Source organism: Salmo salar, chromosome ssa19 (genome assembly GCF_905237065.1).
Source record: "Salmo salar chromosome ssa19, Ssal_v3.1, whole genome shotgun sequence".
Lineage (NCBI taxonomy): Eukaryota > Metazoa > Chordata > Actinopteri > Salmoniformes > Salmonidae > Salmo > Salmo salar.
In genome coordinates, this window is record NC_059460.1 from 69,106,625 (window position 1) to 69,133,545 (window position 26,921).

At 43.5% G+C, this 26,921-nt stretch overlaps 1 protein-coding gene across 3 annotated transcripts in view; it reads left to right on the plus strand.

Moving 5' to 3' along the window:
• Window positions 1–26,921, plus strand: part of LOC106579432 (cadherin-23) — a 706,260-nt gene that overhangs the window by 651,067 nt on the left and 28,272 nt on the right. For all 3 annotated transcript variants that reach the window (XM_014159337.2, XM_014159338.2, XM_014159340.2), the window contains 12 exons: window positions 205–416; window positions 747–941; window positions 1,410–1,523; window positions 2,443–2,572; window positions 2,774–3,037; window positions 3,154–3,315; window positions 3,687–3,943; window positions 4,096–4,193; window positions 13,725–13,925; window positions 19,917–19,957; window positions 20,098–20,158; window positions 20,385–20,514. In XM_014159337.2, coding sequence (XP_014014812.2) covers window positions 205–416; window positions 747–941; window positions 1,410–1,523; window positions 2,443–2,572; window positions 2,774–3,037; window positions 3,154–3,315; window positions 3,687–3,943; window positions 4,096–4,193; window positions 13,725–13,925; window positions 19,917–19,957; window positions 20,098–20,158; window positions 20,385–20,514 — 1,865 coding nt within the window. The remainder of the gene's footprint in view (window positions 1–204; window positions 417–746; window positions 942–1,409; window positions 1,524–2,442; window positions 2,573–2,773; window positions 3,038–3,153; window positions 3,316–3,686; window positions 3,944–4,095; window positions 4,194–13,724; window positions 13,926–19,916; window positions 19,958–20,097; window positions 20,159–20,384; window positions 20,515–26,921) is intronic.

The window sequence follows — 26,921 nt, forward strand, 5'->3', positions numbered from 1 at the left end:
GTTCCAGCCCAGCATTAACACCACTAATTCAACATATTATTATCTTCATGATAAATTGATGTGTTAGTGCTGGGCTAGAACAAAATCCTGGATACCCACTGTTTAACATTTACACGTTTTGTCTCACTTTCTCCCTGCCTCTGATTAACTGTTGGTTACATTCTCTCACTATTTTCTCTCTCTCCCTCTCTATGGTGTTATCAGATGCCTTCTCTCTGGACGCTGACACAGGTCTGGTGCGTTCTCTCCGTCTGCTGCAGTCCTTTGAGCACTTTAACTTGACGGTGGTGGCTACAGACCAGGGCAGACCACCCCTCTGGGGCACCGCCACCTTACACATCATCGTCATAGACGTCAACGACAACAGGCCCATGTTCGTCAGGCCCACCAACGGCACCATCATGCACATCATGGAGGTGTGTGTGTGTGTGTGTGTGTGTGTGTGTGTGTGTGTGTGTGTGTGTGTGTGTGTGTGTGTGTGTGTGTGTGTGTGTGTGTGTGTGTGTGTGTGTGTGTGTGTGTGTGTGTGTTTTTGCATGTGCATGTTGGTGGTACTACAGTATGGTGTTTGTTAGTGGTCCCTAGCAGGATAGTAATAATTGAAGAATATATCAATTATTTTGGGGCATGTACAGTATGAATGTGTTGCTCCACTACACACACATTGCTACTGTAAAATTCTCTGCAGTTGCATACAAACAGAATATCTAAAATCTCAATGATGTGTCTGTCCTCCCCCCTTGTAGGAGCAGCCCCCAGGCCTGCTGGTGTATGAGGTGTTTGCGACAGATGGGGATGAAGGGGTGAATGGAGAGGTGCGCTATGCCTTCCTCCAGACAGGAGCTGGGAACAGAGACTGGGATAACTTCCACATTGATGCTATTACAGGAGTCATCACCACCGCCATCAAACTGGACCGAGAGAAGCAGGCCCTGCACAGTGTGAGTGGACTGACTGGGCCCAATTCTAACTTGAAATATGCACTTGTAGCTAGCGAGAACTTGAATCATACGTGTACCTTCATGTCAATGGGAGATATGCATTCAAGTTTGATGTAGGCCTGCCGGATTTCATGTCAGGATTCAGCCCAGACAGGAATGAACAAGCTGATATGCAACGTATGATATATTGTGTTTGTATTGTGTGTGTGTTTATATGTGTGTATTCGCGTGTGTGTGTGTGTGTGTGTGTGTGTGTGTGTGTGTGTGTGTGTGTGTGTGTGTGTGTGTGTGTGTGTGTGTGTGTGTGTGTGTGTGTGTGTGTGTGTGTGTGTGTGTGTGTGTGTGTGTGTGCATTCATTCTTGTGTGTAATATGCATTCTTGTGTGTGTGTGCATGCATGTGTGTGTGCATGCTTGTGTGTACGTGTATTGTTTATGTCTGACTAAAGGACTGTGTCCTGTCCCTCAGCTGATTATTGTGGCCTATGACCTGGGTCAGCCCGTGCCTTATGAGACCACCCAGCCCTTACAGGTTGCGCTGTTGGACATTGATGACAACGAGCCTGTCTTCTTTAAGCCCCCGGTGAGTGGAGGAGAGTTAGGATGCTGGGCGGTGTCTCATGCAAGGAAGATTCCCGCCAGTCTGCCCTAATTCAGACTCATCTTATTGCAATGAAACATAGCCCTGGACTCCTCAGCTATAAGTATAACTATGGGTTTATACATTACCATTTGATACCTTACCATAATATTTTTTCTATACCAAGTATTTTTATGTTTCTTTTGTGTGATCAAACCACCTTTTTAAATCTCTAGATATTTGATGTTTGTCTGTGATTAGGGTTGTGTTTTATTTGGTAGTTTTGTGTACTGTACTGTGTTTGTATATTAGTCAATAGCTATGTTTATACCTAGCGCTAACATGCGTCCTTTGTCCTGATCTTGTCCACACTCTGATTGGCCCACAATTTCAGAAATATGCCTACAGATGGTATTACAATGTGTCTCATATCTGTCCATTGTGTCCGCATTCTGACCACATTTTACTGATCCCTCCCTGTATGCAAATTATTTGACAGCTATTATTTCAAAATAGTATTTATTTATTCTAAGACCCAAATTGATGCCATATGTAAATGGTGCCACCTGTCAATGATTTTAGAAGGCAGGATTATGATATTTTAAATGGTTTCACTGTCCAGATCCATCTACAGTACACTTGTAAGACATCCAGATACAAAGCGTGCCTGACTACCTCTGGAGGGGGTCTGGAAGATATGATCACAATCGGATCACAATGCGTCTTTTAATCGTCTACACCTGTCTGAAAATGTGGGCATAATCTGAAAGTGGAAATAATCAGGACAGAAGATGCATGCTAGAACCAAGTATAAACAAGGCTAATGTCTCTGTTTCATATGTGTAACGATTTTGTCTTACATCTGGCCCATGTATCTGTGTGTGTGTGTGCTCATCTATCTGTCTGTCTGTCTGACTCTCAGCGAGGCAGCCTGCCGTACCAGACTCTGTCTGTGGCAGAGCACTCTACTCCAGGGACAGTAGTGGGTAACGTGACAGGAGCTGTGGACGCAGATGAAGGCTCCAATGCTGTAGTCTACTTCTTCATAGCAGGTCTGTGGAGAGGACAACACAACACTACACTACACACACATACACAAATAAACACACTGATTCATCCATACCGGACAATGCATAAATATCAGTCCATTAGTACTAATACGGAATAATTAAATATATTTTTGGTTGCTGCATGTTGGTGCTGCTGTCTATTGAATATGGACGTAACACTGATTTCCAATCGTGCCCTTATAGGGGGAGATACTGAAGGTAACTTTGGCCTGAGCCCAGGGGGCGTACTGAAGGTGAAGAAGGATCTGGACCGTGAGGACATCTCAGTGTACTCCATCATCGTCAAGGCCTCGAGCCACAGGAACTGGGCCCCTACTAGGGGTCAAAGGTCAGCCTGGGAAAGAGCACTTGACCCCAGCCGTGACCCAACCCTACAGGAGGTCAGAATCTACCTGGAGGACATCAACGACCAGCCACCACGCTTCACCAAGCTAGAGTACACTACAGGTACTGTACATAAACTGTGGGAGGGGTAAATGTGTGTGTGTGTGTGTTGAGGTTGTGTGTCTATGTGCATTCTCTCACTTTCATTCCCCCTCTCTCTATCTCTTTCTCTCTCTCAGGTGTGGCTGCTGATGCCAAGGTAGGCTCAGATCTGATTCGGGTACAGGCCATAGACAACGATGTAGGGAACAACAGCCTGGTGCTGTACCATGTCCTGTCCATCCGCTACATTAAACTCCAGTCCAATGACACTGAGGACATAGGAAACGGCTTTATCATAGGTCAGTCACTGCCTACTGCCTAGCATGACTATTAGCTCCTCTGTGTTTGTATAGTTTCCCTTGTTAATCCTTGACAACCAATGTTAGAATCAATTCAATTTCAATTCAGAATTGAGGAGATTAATTGAATTGAAAAGGAATTGGCCCCTGGCCTGTTGTTAACCTTCTCTGCCTATTGTTCCTTGATAACCAAGGTTGGGATCAATTCAATTTCAATCAAGGTGATGAATTGACTAAATATTGAAATAATTGAAATGGAATTGGGCTCCAACAATGTTGATAACCCCCACCTATAGGGGATATATGTCTCAATTCTAAATATTGATTTGAATCACAGTGGAATTGGCCCTGAACCTGTTGATAACCCTTAGGAGAGACAGATGGGATCATCCGTACCTTTGACCTGTTCACGGCTTACGACCCGGGCTACTTCGTGGTGGAGGTGTTGGCACGGGACCTGGCAGGCCACAGTGACATCGCCATGGTGGGCATCTACATCCTGCGGGACGACCAGCGGGTGAAGATCGTCATCAACGAGATACCAGAGCGGGTACGACAGTTCCAGGAGGAGTTTATCAACCTGCTGTCCAACATCACCGGAGCCATAGTCAACACGGACGATGTGCAGGTAGGTAAGGGTTTCAGGGATGTGTGAGTGTGTGTGCATGTGTGTGCTTGTGCAAGTGTGTGCGTGTGTGCATGCATGTGTATAAAATTACGTATGAAATGTGTATCTCCCACTAACCCCCTTTGTCATTCCCTTCCTCTGTTTCTGCTCAGTTCCACGTGGACAAGAAGGGCAGAGTGAACTTTGCTCAGACAGATGTGCTCATACACGTGGTCAACAAGCACACCAACCGCATCCTGGATGTGGAAAAGTCAGTTGCTGCCTGGCAGTATAGTTTATTATCATGTTATTACCTATAGAAATATAATTAGTAGAACGGACAGTCCCCATTCCCATATTTAGTGTAGGTTCTAAATGAACCAAGTAAAAACTCACGGACGATTAGTAAAGCTCAAACCAAGTTTATTCACCCACTGGGTCATACAGCTGCATAAGACAAAGACGTTTCCAAACAAAGACAAATCAACCTGATTAACTCTTTAGTCATATCACAGTTTACAAATTTGCTTATGGTTTTGCCTACACATAGTGACATGCTTTTTAAATGATATGAACAAAAAAATAATAAATTTTATTAGGAATGGCAAGCCAGACAAAATTAAAAGGACCTACTTATATAACCAATATGAATTCGGAAGGCAGAAATGATTAACCTCTTGGGGCTAGGTGGGACGCTAGCGTGCCACCCGTGGTGCACTCCATCAACAGCAGGTGCATTTCAAGAGCGGCAAATTTGAATCCAAATAAATGTCAAAATTCAAATTTTTCAAAAATACAACTATGTTACACCATTTGAAAGATAAACATCTCCTTAATCTAACCACGTTTTACGATTTCAAAAAGGTTTTACGACGAAAGCATAAATTTAGAGTATGTTAGGACAGTACATTTACAAGAGTTGTGTGTAATGTTTTGTCAAGTCAAAGACAGGGTCACCAAAACCATAAAACCAGCTAAAATGATGCACTAACCTTTTACAATCTCCATCAGATGACACTCCTAGGACATTATGTTAGACAATGCATGCATTTTTAGTTCTATCAAGTTCATATTTATATCAAAAAACAGCGTTTTACTATGGCATTGATGTTGAGGAAATCGTTTCCCTCCAATAACCGGCAGTCAAGTCAGCGTCACAAATTAAATAATTAAAATTAGAAAACATTGGTAAAATATTATATTGTCATTTAAAGAATTATAGATTTACATCTTTTGAACGCAATCAACTTGCCAGATTTAAAAATAACCTTACTGGGAAATCACACTTTGCAATAATCTGAGCACTGCGCCCAGAAAAATACGCGTTGCGATACAGACTAGACGTCATGTTGGGGAGATCTAAAATCGAAAATACTATGTAAATAATCCATTACCTTTGATTCTCTTCATCAGATGTCACTTCCAGGTATCACAGGTCCATAACGAATGTAGTTTTGTTCAAAAAAGCTCATCATTTATGTCCAAAAATCTCCGTCTCGTTAGCACATGATGTAAGCCAGCCGGACTTCTCGTCATGAACGAGGGGAAAAAATATATTTCCGTTCGTTCAAACATGTCAAACGTTGTATAGCATAAATCATTAGGGCCTTTTTTAACCAGAACATGAATAATATTCAAGGTGGACGAATGCATACTCTTTTATAACGTATTGGAACGAGGGTACCCAACATGAACTAGCGCGCCAGGTGTCTAATGGGACATCAACGTTCCATGGCTCTTGTTCGGTCAGATCTCCCTCCAGAAGACTCAAAACACTTTGTAAAGGCTGGTGACATCTAGTGGAAGCAATAGGAAGTGCCAAAATATTCCTAAACCCCTGTGTTTTTCAATGGGATAGGTTTAAAGTCAATACAACACATCAGGTATCCACTTCCTGTCAGAAAATGTCTCAGGGTTTTGCCTGCCAAATGAGTTCTGTTATACTCACAGACACCATTCAAACAGTTTTGGAAACTTTAGAGTGTTTTCTATCCATATATAATAAGTATATGCATATTGTAGTTACTGGGTAGGATTAGTAACCAGATTAAATCGGGTACATTTTTTTTATCCAGACGTGCAAATGCTGCCCCCTAGACCCAACAGGTTAAATATTAAAGCATTAGACCTCTCACTAAAGGCATCAGTCATACAAAGTTATACTTCAATCCAAACTGGTTCTCTAGTAGATTGGTGGGAATGTCTCACCCCATGTTCAAGAATGGCCTTTTTCACTTTATTCAGATTACAACTGCTCACTTTGTCACGTCCTGACCAGTGTAAGGGGTTATTGGTTATTGTAGTTTGGTCAGGACGTGGCAGGGGGTATTTGTTTTATGTGGTTTGGGTTTACGGGATATGTATTTATGTAAGAGGGGTGTTTGATTTATGTGTTCCGGGGTTTTTGGGTAATGTTCTTGTTTTGTATTTCTATGGTTTTCTATGTTGTGTATTTCTTTGTGTTGGTCTGGTATGGCTCTCAATCAGGAACAGCTGTACATCGTTGTTGCTGATTGAGAGTCATACTTAGGTAGCCCTGTTTCACCTGTCCCTTTGTGGGAAGTTGTGGTTGCATAGCTGTGTGTTTAGCCTGCAATCCTGTTCGTTCGATCGTGTTCTTGTTTTGTTTGTTATGTGTTCAATAAAGTCACTATGAGCCCTCAACCCGCTGCGCCTTGGTCCACTACGTACGACGGCCGTTACAGAACTTCCCACCACAAATGGACCAAGGAGCGGGGTAAGGAGCAACAGAAGAATTATGTGGACTATACGGAAACTTGGACATGGGAGGAGATCCTGGATGGGGCTGGACCATGGCACCAGGCTGGGGAATATCGTCGCCCACCGGAGGAGATAGAGGCAGCCAAGGCAGAGCAGCGCCGATATGAGGCTCTATATACACGGTTGGCATTTAAGCCTGAGAGGCAGCCCCAATAAAAAAAATTGGGGGGGGCACACGGGTAGTTTGGCTGGGCCAGGGTTAAGCCCCAAGCCAACTCCCCGTGCTTATCGGAGGCAGCCTGTTATTGGTCAGGTCCCGTGCTATGGGGTGTTGCCCACGGCGTTGAGGCCGAGCATTCACAGGCCGGTGTGTGCGGTGCCAGCGCCCCGCATTTGCCAGGGGGAAGCGGGCATCCAGCCAGTAAGGGTGGTGCCAGTACTGCGCTCAAGACCGCCAGTGCGCCCAGTGTATCCTGTTCCCGCTCCTCGCACTAGCCCTGAGGTGCGTGTATCCAGTCTGGCGTCTCCTAAGCCAGCACGACGCACCAGGCCTCCAGTGCGTCAGCCCAGTCCAACTCGTCCTGTTCCTGCTCCCCGCACTAGCCTTGGGGTGCGTGTATCCAGTCTGGCGTCTCCAAAGCCAGCACCACGCACCAGGCCTTCAGTGCGTCAGCCCAGTCCAGGAGGTCCTGTTCCTGCTCCTCGCACTAGCCCTGAGGTGCGTGTTTCCAGTCTGGCACATCTAAAGCCAGCACCACGCACCAGGCCTCCAGTGCGTCAGCCCAGTCCAACTCATCCTGTTCCTGCTCCTCGCACTAGCCCTGAGGTGCGTGTTTCCAGTCTCGCACATCCAAAGCCAGCACCACGCACCAGGCTTCCAGTGTGTCAGCCCAGTCCAACTCGTCCTGTTCCTCCTCCTCGCACTAGCCCTGAGGTGCGTGTCTCCAGTCTTGTACCTCCAGTACCAGCCCCACGCACCAGGCCTCCAGTGCGTCAGCCCAGTCCAACTCGTTCTGTTCCTGCTCCTCGCACTAGCCTTGGGGTGCGTGTCTCCAGTCTGGTACCTCCACTACCAGCACCACGCATCAGGCTTCCAGTGCGTCAGCCCAGTCCAACTCGTCCTGTTCCTCCTCCTCGCACTAGCCCTGAGGTGCGTGTCTCCAGTCTTGTACCTCCAGTACCAGCACCACGCACCAGGCTTCCAGTGCATCAGCCCAGTCCAACTCATCCTGATCCTGCTCCTCGCACTAGCCCTGAGGTGCGTGTTTCCAGTCTGGCACATCCAAAACCAGCCCCACGCACCAGGCCTCCAGTGCGTCAGCCCAGTCCAACTCGTCCTGTTCCTGCTCCCCGCACTAGCCTTGGGGTGCGTGTATCCAGTCTGGCGTCTCCAAAGCCAGCACCACGCACCAGGCCTTCAGTGCATCAGCCCAGTCCAGGAGGTCCTGTTCCTGCTCCTCGCACTAGCCCTGAGGTGCGTGTTTCCAGTCTGGCACATCTAAAGCCAGCACCACGCACCAGGCCTCCAGTGCGTCAGCCCAGTCCAACTCATCCTGTTCCTGCTCCTCGCACTAGCCCTGAGGTGCGTGTTTCCAGTCTCGCACATCCAAAGCCAGCACCACGCACCAGGCTTCCAGTGTGTCAGCCCAGTCCAACTCGTCCTGTTCCTCCTCCTCGCACTAGCCTTGGGGTGCGTGTATCCAGTCTGGCATCTCCAGTACCAGCCCCACGCACCTGGCCTCCAGTGCGTCAGCCCAGTCCAACTCGTCCTGTTCCTGCTCCTCGCACTAGCCCTGGGGTGCGTGTCTCCAGTCTGGTACCTCCAAAACCAGCCCCACGCACCAGGCCTCCAGTGCGTCAGCCCAGTCCAACTCGTCCTGTTCCTCCTCCCCGCACTAGCCCTGGGGTGCGTGTCTCCAGTCTTGTACCTCCAGTACCAGCCCCACGCACCAGGCCTCCAGTGCGTCAGCCCAGTCCAACTCATCCTGTTCCTGCTCCTCGCACTAGCCCTGAGGTGCGTGTTTCCAGTCTGGCACATCCAAAACCAGCCCCACGCACCAGGCCTCCAGTGCGTCAGCCCAGTCCAACTCGTCCTGTTCCTGCTCCCCGCACTAGCCTTGGGGTGCGTGTATCCAGTCTGGCATCTCCAGTACCAGCCCCACGCACCAGGCCTCCAGTGCGTCAGCCCAGTCCAACTCGTTCTGTTCCTGCTCCTCGCACTAGCCTTGGGGTGCGTGCCTCCAGTCTGGTACCTCCACTACCAGCCCCATGCATCAGGCTTTCAGTGCGCAGTCCCCGTCCAGAGCTTCCGACGACAGTACCCCGTCCAGAGCTTCCGACGACAGTACCCCGTCCAGAGCTTCCGGTGACAGTACCCCGTCCAGAGTGTCCGGAAACAGTGCCCCGTCCAGAGTGTCCGACGACAGTGCCCCATCTAGAGATGGCCCACAGTCCGGAACCAAGAGAGACGGCCCACAGTCCGGAACCGAGTGAGACGGCCCACAGTCCGGAACCGAGTGAGACGGCCCACAATCCGGAACCGAGTGAGACGGCCCACAGTCCAGCACCGAGTGAGACAGCCTACAGTCCGGAGCTCCCAGAGTCGCCCTACATTCAAGAGCTCCCAGAATCGTCCTTCTGCCCGAGGTCTACAGCAACGTGCCTCAGCCAAAGGTATTCAGCGGGGGTGGACAGGTTAGGTGGTTGACTAAGGCCAGAGCCTGAGCCACCTCCACAGTAGGAGGATTGGGGGGGGGGGGTGTAGCACGGGAACCGTCAGTGACGGCAGCCACCCTCCCTTCCCTCCCTTTAGTTTGGGGGGTTTATTTTGTGTTTATTTTTGTGTGAGGTGCATCCGGGGTCTGCACCTTTGGGGGGGGGTACTGTCACGTCCTGACCAGTATAAGGGGTTATTGGTTATTGTAGTTTGGTCAGGATGTGGCAGGGGGTATTTGTTTTATGTGGTTCGGGGTTTATGGGATATGTATTTATGTAAGAGGGGTGTTTGATTTATGTGTTCCGGGGTTTTTGGGTAATGTTCATGTTTTGTATTTCTATGGTTTTCTATGTTGTGTATTTCTTTGTGTTGGCCTGGTATGGGTCTCAATCAGGAACAGCTGTACATCGTTGTTGCTGATTGAGAGTCATACTTAGGTAGCCCTGTTTCGCCTGTCCCTTTGTGGGAAGTTGTGGTTGCATAGCTGTGTGTTTAGCCTGCAATCCTGTTCGTTCAATTGTTTTCTTGTTTTGTTTGTTACGTGTTCAATAAAGTCACTATGAGCACTCAACCCGCTGCGCCTTGGTCCACTACGTACGACGGCCGTTACAGAACATCCCACCACAAATGGACCAAGCAGCGGGGTAAGGAGCAACAGAAGAATTATGTGGACTATACGGAAACTTGGACATGGGAGGAGATCCTGGATGGGGCTGGACCATGGCACCATGAGCACTCAACCCGCTGCACCTTGGTCCACTACGTACGACGGCCGTTACACACTTTCGGTTGTTTGAAAAGGAAATATTCTCCAAAATATCGTTATTTTTCAAACAAGCCTTAGAAAGTTGGTTGCAATTTCAGTTTAATTCACCTGAAAAGACAGAACAAATAATACAACAAATATTGTGGTTAAACTCAAACATACTAATTGAAAACATATTTTTTGATTAAATGTTTAAAAAAGGTATAATTTTGTGAATTATATCATAAATAGGACTGGTGGTGTTATATCATACATGCAGCTAACACAGACATATGGAAATGTCTGCTCTACCCAAAATTACAACCAACTAATTGCAGCATTAACACAAAAATGGAAGAGGCAAGTAGAAGGGCAAAAAAGTAAGGAACTTGTCTGTCGGCCCTACATTAAAGAACATAAATGGTTAAAGAAAAGTGTGATAAATAAAACCATATACCAATTTCATTTTAAGGACCAAAAAATTGACAGCTGTGCCATATAAATTGCAAAATAGTTGGGAAGAGATTTTCGATGTACCCATTCCATGGCACATGGTTTATGAATTGACACGCAAAACAATGCCAGATTCAAAACATCTAATTTTTCAATTTAAGTTACTATACAAAATTCTTGCAACCAATAGAATGTTATATATATGGGGGATACAATCTTCCCAGCTCTGCAGATTTTGCTGTGAGGAAGCAGAGTCATTAGATCATTTATTTTGGAACTGTCCATATGTAGCTCGTTTTTGGTCACAGGTCCAAGAATGGCTGAAGAATTACGACATTTGTCTAGAACTAACGCTGCAGATAGCAATACTGGGTAATTTGAAAAACCATAGTCAATCAATCGATAATATAATAGTTATTTTAGCAAAAATGTTTATCTTTAATTTACAATCTGTAGAAGCTATGAAAATAGAAAGGTTCAGTACTTTTGTGAATCATCACAGCACATTTGAAATATATATGGCAAATAGAAATCCAAAATGGATGGTATTAAGAGATAGATGGGAGGGGTTGAATGGAGCTGAAGGTTGGGGCAAATAACAAGATAACCAATGTAAAACATACAGGGTCTGTAAAATGTATATAGGTTCAGACATTTTGAGAAATAGCACAGTTACAAAAAGAAATCAAACTGGATGGACATGAGAAATAGAGGAAGGACTAAAAACAAACAAAATATAACTATTGTAAAATAGATTGTGTCTGTAAAATGTGTATAATATGTATAAACTGAAGGTAGAAGCCTAAGTGTTATTGTTTATTAGTTTACTCCAATTGGAGAAGGGTGGTAAGGCTTGCAGGGAATGATAAAGGTATATTCTAAAAAAAAATATGTATATGTATATACAGTTGGAGTCATTAAAACTAGTTTTTCAACCACTCCACAAATTTCTTCTTAACAAACTATAGTTTTGGCAAGTCGACTAGGACATCTACTTTGTGTATGACACAAGTATTTTTCCAACAATTGTTCACAGACAGATTATTTCACTTATAATTCACTGTATCACAATTCCAGTAGGTCAGAAGTTTACATACACTAAGTTGACTGTGCCTTTAAACAGCTTGGAAAATTCCAGAAAATGTTGTCATTGCTTTAGAGGCTTGTGACAGGCTAATTGACATAATTTGAGTCAATTGGTGGTGTACCTGTGGATGTATTTGAAGGCCTACCAAACTCAGTGCCTCTGCTTGACATCATGAGAAAATCAAAAGAAATCAGCCAAGACCTCAGAAAAAAAGTGTAGACCTCCACAAGTCTGGTTCATCCTTGGGAGCAATTTCCAAACGCCTGAAGGTAACACGTTCATCTGTACAAACAATAGTCCGCAAGTAGCAACCACGCAGCCGTCATACCGCTTAGGAAGGAGACGCGTTCTGTCGTCTCCTAGAGATGAATGTACTTTGGTGCAAAACGTGCAAATCAATCCCAGAACAACAGCAAAGGACCTTGTGAAGATGCTGGAGGAAACAGGTACAAAAGTATCTATATCCACAGTAAAACAAGTCCTATATCGACACAACCTGAAAGGCCGCTCAGCAAGGAAGAAGTCACTGCTCCAAAACCGCCATAAAAAAAGCCAGACTACTGTTTGCAACTGGACAGGGGGACAAAGATCGTACTTTTTGGAGAAATATTCTCTGGTCTGATGAAACAAAAATAGAACTGTTTGGCCATAATGACCATCATTATGTTTGGAGGAAAAAGGGGGAGGCTTGCAAGCCAAAGAACACCATCCCAACCGTGAAGCACGGGGTGGCAGCATCATGTTGTGGGGGTGCTTTGCTGCAGGAGGGACTGGTGCACTTCACAAAATAGATGGCATCATGAGGAAGGGAAATTATGTGGCTATATTGAAGCAACATCTCAAGACATCAGTCAGGATGTTAAAGCTTGATCGCAAATGGGTCTTCCAAATGGACAATGACCCCAAGCATACCTCCAAAGGTGTGGCAAAATGGCTTAAAGACAACAAAGTCAAGGTATTGGAGTGGCCATCACAAAGCCCTGACCTCAATCCCATAGAAAATTTGTGGGCAGAACTGAAAAAATGTGTGCGAGCAAGGAGGCCTTACAAACCTGACTCAATTACACCAATTCTGTCAGGAGGAATGGACCAAAATTCACCCAACTTATTGTGGGAAGCTTGTGGAAGGCTACCTGAAATATTTGACCCAAGTTAAACAATTTAACGGCAATTTTACCAAATACTAATTGAGTGTATGTAAACTTCTGACCCACTGGGAATGTGATGAAGGAAATAAAAGCTGACATAAATCATTCTCTCTACTATTATTCTGACATTTCACATTCTTGAAATAAAGTGGTGATCCTAACTGACCTAAGACAGGGAATTTTTACGAGCATTAAATGTCAGGAATTGTGAAAAACTGAGTTTAAATGTATTTGCCTAAGGTGTATGTAAACTTCTGACTGTATGTATGTATGATTATATATATATATATGAACATTTATGTATGCGTATGTATATGTATGGGTATGTACGTGTATGTATGTGGATATTTTTACCAAAAAAATACATGGGGGATTGGAAATGATGCAGACAATTACATTGATGGAAGCAACAATCTTTCCGCAATATTAAGAAAAAATAAATAAAAATGTACAATAAAAATAAATAAAAGATATGTTTCCACCAGCCCCAGTATATATATCCCAATTTGGGTCTGGTGTCCGCCTTCCCTCTAAACGTTACATCTTTATTGCTAGGCAGGAAGTTAAGTGATGCGGCCAAAAAACTGTTCCTTGTCCCTTAATTTAATGTGAGCTGACCTCGACCCCCATTCCTCACTAAATCACCTCTCTCCACCCTTATCAGTGACTGCAACAATGTGATTGCCTTTCCTTTACTCAGTACATTCCAAGCTTAATTGCCACACCATAAACATTCTTCCTACAGATAACCATTAACTTCTGGTGTAGAAACCAGACTATGGCACTCATTATTTCAAGTTTAGGAGTCAGAACCCATCATAGTAATTATATTTCTATGTCATTACATTGTTACTACACAAAAAACATGTTTAAGTATACTCCTCTTTGTGCTGAGCCCATTGTCTCTCCTTCCCTGGTCTTGTGGTGGACAGGGTGATTCAGATGATTGATGAGAACAAGGAACAGCTGAAGAACCTGTTCAGGAATTACAACATCCTGGATGTACAGCCTGCCGTCAGCGGGAGAGCACCTGATGACCTCACTACGCTACAGATGGCCATCATTATCTTAGCTGTGTTGCTCTTCTTGGCAGCCATGTCATTCATCTTCATGAACTGGTACTATCGCACAGTGTAAGAGCCTCCCACTATTATTCAAATCAAATTTTATTTGTCACATGCGCCGAATACAATTCATGTAGAATTTACAGTGAAATGCTAGCTTACAAGCCCTTCCCAACAATGCAGAGTTAAAGAAAAAATTCCAATTGTAACGCAAGAGGAATAAAATAAAATACACAAGATTGGCGCTACAGTTGAAGTCAAAAGTTTATATACACTTAGGTTGGAGTCATTAAAACTCGTTTTTCAACCACTCCACAAATTTCTTGTTAACAAACTATAGTTTTGGCAAGTCGGTTAGGACATCTACTTTGTGGATGACACAAGTAATTGTTCCAACAGTTGTTTACAGACAGATTATTTCACTTATAATTCACTGTATCACAATTCCAGTGGGTCAGAAATTGACATCAAATCAAATTTTATTGGTCACATACACATCGTTAGCAGATGTTAATGCGAGTGTAGTGAAATGCTTGTGCTTCTAGTTCTGACCGTAGAGTAATATCAACAAGTAATCTAACAATTTCACAACAACTACCTTATACACACAAGTGTAAAGGAATGAATAAGAATATGTACATATAAATATATGGATGAGCATTGGCCGAACAGCATAGGCAAGATGCAGTAGATGGTATAGAGTACAGTATATACATATGAGATGAGTCATGTAGGGTATGTAAACATTATATAAAGTGGCATTGTTTAAAGTGACTAGTGATACATTTATTACATCCAATTTTTTATTATTAAAGTGGCTAAAGATTTGAGTCTTTATGTTGGCAGCAGCCACTCAATGTTAGTCATAGCTGTTTAACAGTCTGATGGCCTTGAGATAGAAGCTGTTTTTCAGTCTCTCGGTCTCAGCTTTGATGCACCTGTACTGACCTCACATTCAGGATGATAGCGGGGTGAACAGGCAGTGGCTCGGGTGGTTGTTGTCCTTGATTATCTTTTTGGCCTTCTTGTGACACCGGGTGGTGTAGGTGTCCTGGAGGGCAGGTAGTTTGCCCCTGGTGATGTGTTGTGCAGACCTCACTACCCTCTGGAGAACCTTACGGTTGTGGGCTGAGCAGTTGATTTGCACATACACTGAGTTGACTGTGCCTATAAACAGTTTGGAAAATTCCATAAAATGATGTAATGACTTTAGAAGCTTCTGATAGGCTAGTTGACATCATTTGAGTCAATTGTAGGTGTACTGTGGATGTATTTCAATGCCTACCTTCAAACTCTTTGCTTGACATCATGAGAAAATCAAAATAAATCAGTCAAGACCTCTGAAAAAAAATGAAGATGAACACCTGAAGATACCACGTTCATCTGTACAAACAAGGATAAACACCATGGGACCACGCAGCTGTCATACTGCTTAGGAACGAGACGCGTTCTATCTTCTAGAGATGAACGTACTTTGCTGCGAAAAAATGCAAATCAATCCCAGAACAACAGCAAAGGACCTTGTGAAAATGCTGGAGGAAACAGGTACATAAGTATCTATATCCACAGTAAAACGAGTCCTACTAATTTGGCCATAATGACCATCGTTATGTTTGGAGGAAAAAGGGGGACGCTTGCAAGCCGAATAACACCATCCCAACCGTGAAGCACGGGGGTGGCAGCATCATGTTGTGGGGGTGCTTTGCTGCAGGAGGGACTGGTGCACTTCACAAAATAGATTGCATCATGAGGTAGTGAAATTATGTGGAAATAGTGAGGGAAAAAAGTATTTGATCCCCTGCTGATTTTGTACGTTTGCCCACTGACAAAGAAATGATCAGTCTATAATTTTAATGGTAGGTTTATTTGAACAGTGAGAGACAGAATAACAACAAAAATATCCAGAAAAACACATGTCAAAAATGTTATAAATTGATTTGCATTTTATTTGACACCCTCTCAATCAGAAAGATTTCTGGCTCCCAGGTGTCTTTTATACAGGTAACGAGCTGAGATTAGGAGCACACTCTTAAAGGGAGTGCTCCTAATCTCACCTTGTTACCTGTATAAAAGACACCTGTCCACAGAAGCAATCAATCAATCAGATTCCAAACCTCCACCATGGCCAAGAGCAAAGAGCTCTCCAAGGATGTCAGGGACAAGATTGTATACCAACACAAGGCTGGAATGGGCTGCAAGACCATCGCCAAGCAGCTTGGTGAGAAGGTTACGACAGTTGGTGCGATTATTCGCAAATGGAAGAAACACAAAAGAACTGTCAATCTCCCTCGGCCTGGGGCTCCACGCAAGATCTCACCTCGTGGAGTTGCAATAATCATGAGAACGGTGAGGAATCAGCCCAGAACTACACGGGAGGATCTTGTCAATGATCTCAAGGCAGCTGGGACCATAGTCACCAAGAAAACAATTGGTAACACACTACGCCGTGAAGGACTGAAATCCTGCAGCGCCCGCAAAGTCCCCCTGCTCAAGAAAGCACATATACATGCCCGTCTGAAGTTTTCCAATGAAACATGGAGGTGGAAACATTATGCTTTGGGGGTGTTTTACTGCTAAGGGGACAGGACAACTTCACCGCATCAAAGGGGACAATGGACGGGGCCATGTACTGTCAAATCTTGGGTGAGAACCTCCTTCCCTCAGCCAGGGCATTGAAAATGGGTCGTGGATGGGTATTCCAGCATGACAATGACCCAAAACACACGGCCAAGGCAACAAAGGAGTGGCTCAAGAAGAAGCACATTAACCTCTTACATCTAGACATTCCGCTAGCGGAACACCGCTCCAATATCCAATGATAGGGTGTGGCGCGAAATACAAACTCCTCGAAAATCCGAAAACTTCCATTTTTCAAACATATGATTATTTTACACCATTTTAAAGACAAGACTCTCCTTTATCTAACCACACTGTCCGATTTCAAAAAGGCTTTACAACGAAAGCAAAACATTAGATTATGTCAGGAGAGTACCTAGCCAGAAATAATCAGACACCCATTTTTCAAGCTAGCATATATGTCACAAAACCAAAACCACAGCTAAATGCAGCACTAACCTTTGATGATCTTCATCAGATGACACTCCTAGGACATTATGTTATACAATACATGCATGTTTTGTTCAATCAAGTTCTTATTTATATCAAAAACCAGCTTTTTACATTAGCATGTGACGTTCAGAACTAGCATTCCCACCGAACACTTCCGGTGAATTTACTAAATTACTCACGATAAACGTTCACAAAAAATGATAACAATTATTTTAAGAATTATAGATACAGAACTCCTTTATGCAATTGCGGTGTCAGATTTTAAAATAGCTTTTCGGCGAAAGCACATTTTGCAATATTCTGAGTAGATAGCCGTACCATCACAGGCTAGCCATTTTGACACCCACCAAGTTTGGTACTCACCAAACTCAGATTTACTATAAGAAAAATTGGATTACCTTTGCTGTTCTTCATCAGAATGCACTCCCAGGACTTCTACTTCAACAACAAATGTTGGTTTGGTTCCAAATAATCCATAGTTATATCCAAATAGCGACGTTTTGTTCGTGCGTTCAAGACACTATCCGAAGGGTAACGAAGGGTGATGCGCCGGCGCGTTTCGTGACAAAAAATTCAAAATATTTCATTACCGTACTTCGAAGCATGTCAAACGCTGTTTAAAATCAATTTTTAGGCAATTTTTCTCGTAAAATAGCGATAATATTCCGACCGGAGTGGTTGTTTTCGTTGAAAGACTGAAAATGTAAAATGGCCTCTTCACGTGCACACGCGTCTCATTGTTCTCAGATCGACCACTATCCAAATGCGCTACTGTTTTTCAGCCAGAGACTGCAGAGTCATCATTCAACGTTCTGGTGCCTTCTGAGAGCCTATGGGAGCCTTAGAAAGTGTCACGTTACAGCAGAGATCCTCTGTTTTGGATAGAGATGACAAAGAAGGCCAAGAAATGGTCAGACAGGGTACTTCCTGTACAGAATCTTCTCAGGTTTTGGCCTGCCATTTGAGTTCTGTTATACTCACAGACACCATTCAAACAGTTTTAGAAACTTTGGAGTGTTGTCTATCCAAAGCTACTAATTATATGCATATTCTAGTTTCTGGGCAGGAGTAATAACCAGATTAAATCGGGTACGTTTTTTATCCGGCCGTGAAAATACTGCCCCCTATCCATAACAAGTTAAGGTCCTGGAGTGGCCTAGCCAGTCTCTAGACCTTAATCCCATAGAAAATCTGTGGAGGGAGCTGAAGGTTCGAGTTGCAAAAACGTCAGCCTCGAAACCTTAATGACTTGGAGAAGATCTGCAAAGAGGAGTGGGACAAAATCCCTCCTGAGATGTGTGCAAACCTGGTGGCCAACTACAAGAAACATCTGACCTCTGTGATTGCCAACAAGGGTTTTGCCACCAAGTTCTAAGTCATGTTTTGCAGAGAGGTCAAATACTTATTTCCCTCATTAAAATGCAAATCAATTTATAACATTTTTGACATGCGTTTTTCGGGATTTCTTTGTTGTTATTCTGTCTCTCACTGTTCAAATAAACCTACCATTAAAATTATAGACTGATCATTTCTTTGTCAGTGGGCAAACGTACAAAATCAGCAGGGGATCAAATACTTTTTTCCCTCACTGTGTATTGAAGCAACATCTCAAGACATCAGTCAGGAAGTTAAAGCTTGATCGCAAATGGGTCTTCCAAATGGACAATGACCCCAAGCATACTTCCAAAGTTAGTGCAAAACCTCTTACACCTGCTCCAATAGCCAATGATGGGCGTGGCGCGAATTACAAATTCCTCAAAAATACAAAAACTTCAATTTGTTCAATCAAGTTCATATTTATATCAAAAACCAGCTTTTTACATTAGCATGTGACGTTCAGAACTAGCATACCCCCCGCAAACTGTGACCATCACAAAGCCCTGACCTCAATCCCATAGACAATTTGTGGGCAGAACTGAAAAAGTGTGTGCGAGCAAGGAGGCCTTACAAACCTGACTCAGTTACACCAGCTCGGTCAGGAGGAATGGGCCAAAATTGAACCAAGTTATTGTGGGAAGCTTGTGGAAGGCTACCCGAAATGTTTGACCCAAGTTAAACAATTTAAAGGCAATGTTACCAAATACTAATTGAGTGTATGTAAACTTCTGACCCACTGGGAATGTGATGAAAGAAATAAAAGATGAAATAAATCATTCTCTCTACTATTATTCTGACATTTCACATTCTTAAAAGAAAGTGGTGATTGTAACTGACCTAAGACAGGGAATTTTTACTAGGATTAAATGTCAGGAATTGTGAAAAACTGAGTTTAAATGTATTTGGCTAAGGTGTATGTAAACTTCCAACTTCAACTGTATATACAGGGAGTACCAGTACAAATCAATGTGCAGAGGTATGAAGTATTTGATGTCGATACTGTATGTCCATGACGGCAGGGTTAAGTGTCTAGTCATCAGGATAGATAATACGAGTAAAATATATAACAAAGTAGCTGCAGCAAATGATGAGTGTAAAAGTGTGTGTGTGTAATATGTACAGTATGTATGTGTGTTTGTGTTGTTTTGGTCTGCGTGTGTGTGTAATGTGCGTGTGGGCGTATGTAGTGTGCGTGAATGTCAATGTATATGGTTTGTATAGTCTAGTGAGTGTACATAGGGTCAGTGCAAGATAGAGTCAGTGCAGATAGTTTGGGTAGCATTAATTGACTATTTAGCAGTCTGGTAGTCTTTTCGCTTATCACCCTCTGTCACCCTTTCACCCTCATTGTCAAACATAGCATACTGATCCACTTTAACTTATACAATCCAATAAGCTTACTCATACTTAACCACTTCATTTTACAATATGTTCTTGTGTATCAAAGTATAGATTGCTCTTTCAGTTAATCTCAATAGTCTATAAAACATGTTTTTCATTTCAATGGAATTTGTAATGGTGTTACTTCAAACTGGCTATGATAGATACTTTGACATGGCTATGTCAACATGTTGAACGTCTCACCACCTGTCTGTGTGTTTTTCTGTGCTACAGACACAAGAGGAAGCTGAAAGCCATTGTAGCAGGATCCACAGGTGAGAGACAGCACCGAGGGGAAAGTCCCTGCAAGCCTAACAGCAGGATGTGGCAAACTATGGACTAGTTTGACTAGCTGTGTGTGTGTGTACGTGTGTGCGAGTGATTGTAATTCACCCGTTTGTCTTCTGTCTTCCAGGGAAGCAAGGTCTCATGGACATCCTGGATTTGCCCAACACCAATAAATACTCATTTGAGGGGTGAGACAATAGATTACAGTGTTTATGCATTTTAAAACCTACAGTACTTTATTGCACTTGACTCATGTCATTGATATGATGTATGTGTGGGCATATTCCTTTTACAGGTTCACAGCTACATGCAGTGCTGATCTTAAATATCTGACAGTTGTGTATACAATATTTAATAAGACTGATGAAGTGTTAGCTGGGTAAGGTTATAGCTAAGACTGTTGTTGACTCTCAGGGCCAACCCTGTGTGGCTAGACCCGTTCTGTCGGAACCTGGAGCTAGCTGCCCAGGCAGAGCATGAAGATGACCTGCCGGAAAACCTCAGTGAGATCACTGACCTGTGGAACAGCCCTGCTCCTACTCACGTGAGTACAGCTATTAAAAAGTGGCGGTCGGTGCCATTTAAGATGAAGGAGGACACTTTTATTATGGGCATGGCCTTATTTCTATTACAGCATATTGAATGACTGTCATTCATATTCCATTGACCCAGTTCATTTTAACATTGATAGGTTTAGGCTACTACATGATACTCACATTTTCCCTACAACCTAGCCTATGAATGAAAGTTTACAACCTGGTGCACACAGGTTGAGAGAAGATTTTGAGGTGACAGACAGTGACACATGGACAGACAGTGACACATTTAATACCTCCTTCACACTTGCCTGCATCTAGCTGATCTAGGGTGCAATCATAAGTCCAACAGTTGCAAACAATAATTTTTATTAGACATATTCAGGTATATTTATCCCCATTTCGTTCCATTTGCTTCCATTTAAAAAATGTCTTTCAACAGAATCGGCGGAATGAATACACCCCTGATCAAGTGGAAAGACAGTTCACTTTCATAGCAGCCATATTGTATTCCTTCTCGCATCTATGCACTCTCCTCCTCTTACCTTTTCCCTTCGCTTGTGGACTTCAATGCACAACACATCAGCTGTATGAGACCAGGTGAAAAAACCTTTCCAAGCAAAACCATATTATAACCGCTAAACACAGCCTACATCGTTGTCACCATACTAGCTATTTGTATCATCATAGTCAACATAGCTAACAGACCTAATGCGTTAGTAAACCCGCTACAATCAGGCAGTAACGATAGAGTCAGTAAGTAGTTTAGCAGTTACACCGGCGGGCCCTAGTGGCAATAAATTAGTAAAACCAAAAGCTTGTGTTGGATAGTCATAGCCAGCTAGCTAACATAGCATCCCTCTGTTTGAGCAGTGTGTTTGAGTAGGCTAAAACTAGCTAGCTGCATTTGCTATCTAAGTAAGTGAAACTTCGAGTGAAAAAATGACTCTCTCTCTTGCTTCTCCTTCATTTTTGAAGAAATGAATTAGTTTAAAACTGTTCAACTATTGTCTTTCTCTCTCTTTGAGTCAACTACCCACCACATTTTATGCACTCCAGTGCTAGCTAGCTGTAGCTTATGCTTTAAGTACTATATTTATTATCTGATCCTTTGATTGGGTGGACAACATGTCAGTTCATGCTGCAAGAGCTCTGATAGGTTGGAGGACATCCTCTGGAAGTTGTCATAGTTACTGTGTAAGTCCATGTAGGGGGTGAGAACCATGAGCCTCCTAGGTTTTGTACTTGAAGTCAATATACCCAGAGGAGGACGACAGATAGCTGTCCTCCGGTTACACCATCGTGCTACCGTACAGAGTGCTTTGAGGCTACTGTAGACCTTCATTGCAAAATAGTGTGTTTTAATCAATTATCTGATGACCTGTGAATACTGTTTATTCAGGATAGTGGAGCCTCCTCCCCTTCCTCCATTGAGGAGGCACCACTGCTATCTATGTATGTTCATGCATTTCTATGAGTACACCCAGCAAACCACAATTGGTTCTGTGAAAGTTCCCAGAACATTCATTAGGTTGTGGCAAATGTTCTAACACAAAAACTGTCCAGCCGTGCTGATGATTACACAATGTTTGTATAAAACTTTCGCCATGTTACAAGAACGTTCCCAGAACACATTTTGTCTGTTCTTTAAAGGTTCCCAGAATGTTTCTTTAGGTTGTTGGAACAGTCTGGTGGAAACACTGTGGGGACATCACAAAATAATCTGTCAAATTGTACGGATGATTATGCAATGTTTGTATAAGGGTGCAAAAACATTCCCCTTATGTTACAAGAACATTCCCAGAGCACATTTGTTATGTTCTTTAAAAGTTCCTAAAACATTTATTTAGGTTGTGGGAACCTTGTGTGGATATGACAAGATATATGTTCCCAAATCACTAAAACTGTCCAGTTGTGCTGACATTCAGACAATGTTTGTATCAGGGTGCACAAAACATTCCTTTGATGTTGCAAGAATGTTGACAGAACAGCCTTTCTAAGTTATTTAAAGGTTCCCAGAACATTTCATTAGGTTGTGGGAGAAGTGTGGGTACATTACAAGATATAGGTTCCCAAAGCACAAAATATGCTCAGTTGTGATGACATTCATACAATGTTTAAGTTAAGTTGCACAGGGCATTCCCTTAATATTTTCACATGTGAGTTCCAAATATCTCTAGCGGTCCCACCAGCGTGAGTTTTTTTTATGAGCGTGATGTCAGAATGCGCTCACTGTTCCAACATTTGATTGTCACTCAACAGGACAGTTAACCCATGCTGCCCTCAAACCAATTAGCTTCCTGCTAATTATCTATGTTTCAACTTGTCAAGTAGCCCATTTCACTGTGCCAGACAATTTACATCTCAGGCACGCTATGCTAATGTAAGATGAATATTAGCTAGATGAGCCGGACAAAGTTCTCTCTTTGATGAGAGCCCAAGCACTCCCCCAGTGTTTCCCCAGGTCAAGTATGCAAGCATTTACGCATCTCCAGTCAGAATCTTCCTGAATGTTTTACCTCTGGCGCATTTTCCGGCTGGCTCCCCCATTGCCTTCATTGCTGTTTTCATTACTAATAACTATTTTGGACATTTGTGTGGTCCTATCAAAGTAAGTGGCGTGCCTTATTACGTTAGCATAATAGTTTCTGTAAATCGTGTTATGTTGTTTCTACTGTAGCACACCTTATGTAGTTATGTATGGAACATAAAGTATACTGTGTGTATTCCTTTATAACTGTGGACACGCAAAGTACTAATTCCATAACCTTTATGGTTTTATACTCAATTGTGCTTATGTAGCTAGCAACATTCTTGTATTAGCTTCTGTTGTATCCTTTGAAGCCCTGGCTTCATCATGACCATTGCCTGTGTATTAATTTGGCTTGTTTAGCATAGCCCTGCTCTGCACTGCCCTGCCCCCTTTTGGAGCTCTTCAGTTACTGTTTCTTACTGTGTCTTATATCATTCATAATTATGATTTGTGAATGCAAATTATTATTTTTAAAGCAGTGTTATTAAGTTACTTCATTGAAATATTGTTTTATTGCTATATCCTGATATTGTATTGTAATTACTAATAATTCCTCTTTATTCTGTACTTTCAGAAACCACACACACAAACTGTATTGAATATTATTTGCCAACATCATAACTCGAACTGGACTTCTTTTTTGCCAAAGAATGAGGCCAGCTTTTGTATGCTGGCAACATATTCTTTGAACAGCACAAAGTTTTACTGGAAGAAAAAACAACAAGAAAAAACTTAGGCCTGTATGTAATGGTTGTCTATTTTATTGAAGTATTGGCAAAAATAAAAAGTTTTACTAGAGGGAAAAAGTTTGAGTTTTACTAGAGGGAAAAAAAGAGCAAGAAAAGACTGACAACTCATTAATATGCATAACCCATATTTCAATATTCAGTGATTGAACAATAAAAACTGCATGCCGTGCATTGAGGTGTAGGGGATTGTCTGCAGCAGGATGGCTCCAAGTTGATGAACGCCGAAGGGTGTGATGCTCCTCCAGCAGCTTTCTCATGAGGTTCTCTCTGTGCTATTGGTAGGTAATCAAGGAGTGGGGAGGAAGAGTGAGTGGTGAGGATGATGAGGGTGGATGAGATATTGTCAATTTAATTGCATTTTGGAACTGTATGTGATTTGTATGTGAATTGTATGTCAAATTCCAAAAACATAGTTCCGTAATCATCTCACTTGTTAGCTGGTGGTGAACTATGTGGTCATTGAGGACAGCAGTGTCGATTAGATGGAAAAATATATTCTTGTACCACTTGTTTTCAGAGCACATTCCACAAAGGTGTTTATCATGTCCGCCTTATCCACGGCCCCCATTTATAGGTTATAGTCAAGCACACAGTCTGGTTTGATCTTTCTCTCTCCCATCAGGTGGTCCAACTTCCCAGTGGCCAACATGATTGCTATGGACAGTGGAGAGGACATTTGTACATTTTTTTTTTTTACATTTTAGTCATTTAGCAGACGCTCTTATCCAGAGCGACTTACATTTCATTTTTTTTTTTTTTTCCCGTACTGGCCCCCCGTGGGAATCGAACCCACACCCTGGCGTTGCAAACACCATGTGTTGCAAACACCATGCTCTACTAACTGAGCTACAGGGAAGGTCGTGGACGTTTCGTTTGTCATGCCACTTTAGTGCCAGCTGTTGACCGTTCTCCTTGAACTCCACCTCCCCCCTCTGCATCTTCCTGCTTCCGAATGCCGGCATCCTCTTCCTGTTCAACCGGATTGTGCCACAGGCCCCTGTGCTGTTGGAGAGCAGATGCTGAAAGAGTGTGGAACTGCTGTACCAACTGTCTACATACCAAGTGTGGCCCTTCTCGAGATGAGGAGCCAGCATGGTTATCACCCCGGACCCGGACCCAGACACCCCAAGCCCCTCATAATGTAGGATGTCAGTGTTGGACCCTGTGTAGTCTTAATGTCCTGGACAAATCCTGTCTTCATGTCGCATATAATAAAGAACTTGACCCCAAAGTTGTGCCTTTGTAGGAAATATATTTACGGAATGCCAGCCTACCCTTCCATAACATCAGGGTCGTGTCACTGCATAGGTCCTTGTATGGCACAAAGACCCTACCAAATGTTAATGTAAAGCTGGTAAGAACATGTATTAATTTTGTGTAAGGGGTCATTTAGGTTGGCAGCAGCATTGTTGATGAAATGCAGGCATCGTAGCAGAACTAGGAAGCAGTCTTGGGGAAAGAGAGTGGCAAAGAAGGGAGTTGCAAACATAGGATCCGTGCGCCAGTATTCCCTTGGGGAGTTCACCAGGAAGGTATACGTTTAACTAATTGTGGTTGTCACACATTTAGCGAGTTTCCCCTGATTCTCTCTTCTCCTGTAGTTCCAAGGCATAGCAATTGCTCTCATCAAATCAAATCAAATTTATTTATATAGCCCTTCGTACATCAGCTGATATCTCAAAGTGCTGTACAGAAACCCAGCCTAAAACCCCAAACAGCAAGCAATGCATGTGAAAGAAGCACGGTGGCTAGGAAAAACTCCCTAGAAAGGCCAAAAACCTAGGAAGAAACCTAGAGAGGAACCAGGCTATGAGGGGTGGCCAGTCCTCTTCTGGCTGTGCAGGGTGGATATTATAACAGAACATGGTCAAGATGTTAAAATGTTCATAAATGACCAGCATGGTCAAATAATAATAATAATCATAGTAGTTGTCGAGGGTGCAACAAGCACGTCCGGTGAACAGGTCAGGGTTCCATAGCCGCAGGCAGAACAGTTGAAACTGGAGCAGCAGCACGGCCAGGTGGACTGGGGACAGCAAGGAGTCATCATGCCAGGTAGTCCTGAGGCATGGTCCTAGGGCTCAGGTCCTCCGAGAGAAAGACAGAAAGAGAGAAAGAGAGAATTAGAGAGAGCATATTTAAATTCACACAGGACACCGGACAAGAGAAATACCCCAGATGTAACAGACTGACCCTAGCCCCCCGACACATAAACTACTGCAGCATAAATACTGGAGGCTGAGAAAGGAGGGATCAGAAGACACTGTGGCCCCATCCGATGATACCCCCGGACAGGGCCAAACAGGCAGGATATAACCCCACCCACTTTGCCAAAGCACAGCCCCCACACCACTAGAGGGATGTCTCCAACCACCAACTTACCGTCCTAAGACAAGGCCAAGTATAGCCCACAACGATCTCCGCCATGGCACAACCCAAGGGGGGGGGGGCGCCAACCCAGACAGGAAGACCACGTCAGTGACTCAACCCACTCAAGTGACGCACCCCTCCCATGAACGGCATGGAAGAACACCAGTAAGCCAGTGACTCAGCCCCTGTAATAGGGTTAGAGGCAGAGAATCCCAGTGGAAAGAGGGGAACCGGCAAGGCAGAGACAGCAAGGGCGGTTCGTTGCTCCAGCCTTTCCGTTCACCTTCACACTCCTGGGCCAGACTATACTTAATCATAGGACCTACTGAAGAGATGAGTCTTCAGTAAAGACTTAAAGGTAGAGACTGAGTCTGCGTCTCTCACATTGGTAGGCAGACCATTCCATAAAAATGGAGCTCTATAGGAGAAAGCCCTACCTCCAGCCGTTTGCTTAGAAATTCTAGGGACAATTAGGAGGCCTGCGTCTTGTGACCGTAGCGTACGTGTAGGTATGTACGGCAGGACCAAATTGGAAAGATAGGTAGGAGCAAGCCCATGTAATGCTTTGTAGGTTAGCAGTAAAACCTTGAAATCAGCCCTTGCCTTAACAGGAAGCCAGTGTAGGGAGGCTAGCACTGGAGTAATATGATCAAATTTTTTGGGTTCTAGTCAGGATTCTAGCAGCCGTATTTAGCACTAACTGAAGTTTGTTTAGTGCTTTATCCGGGTAGCCGGAAAGTAGAGCATTGCAGTAGTCCAGCCT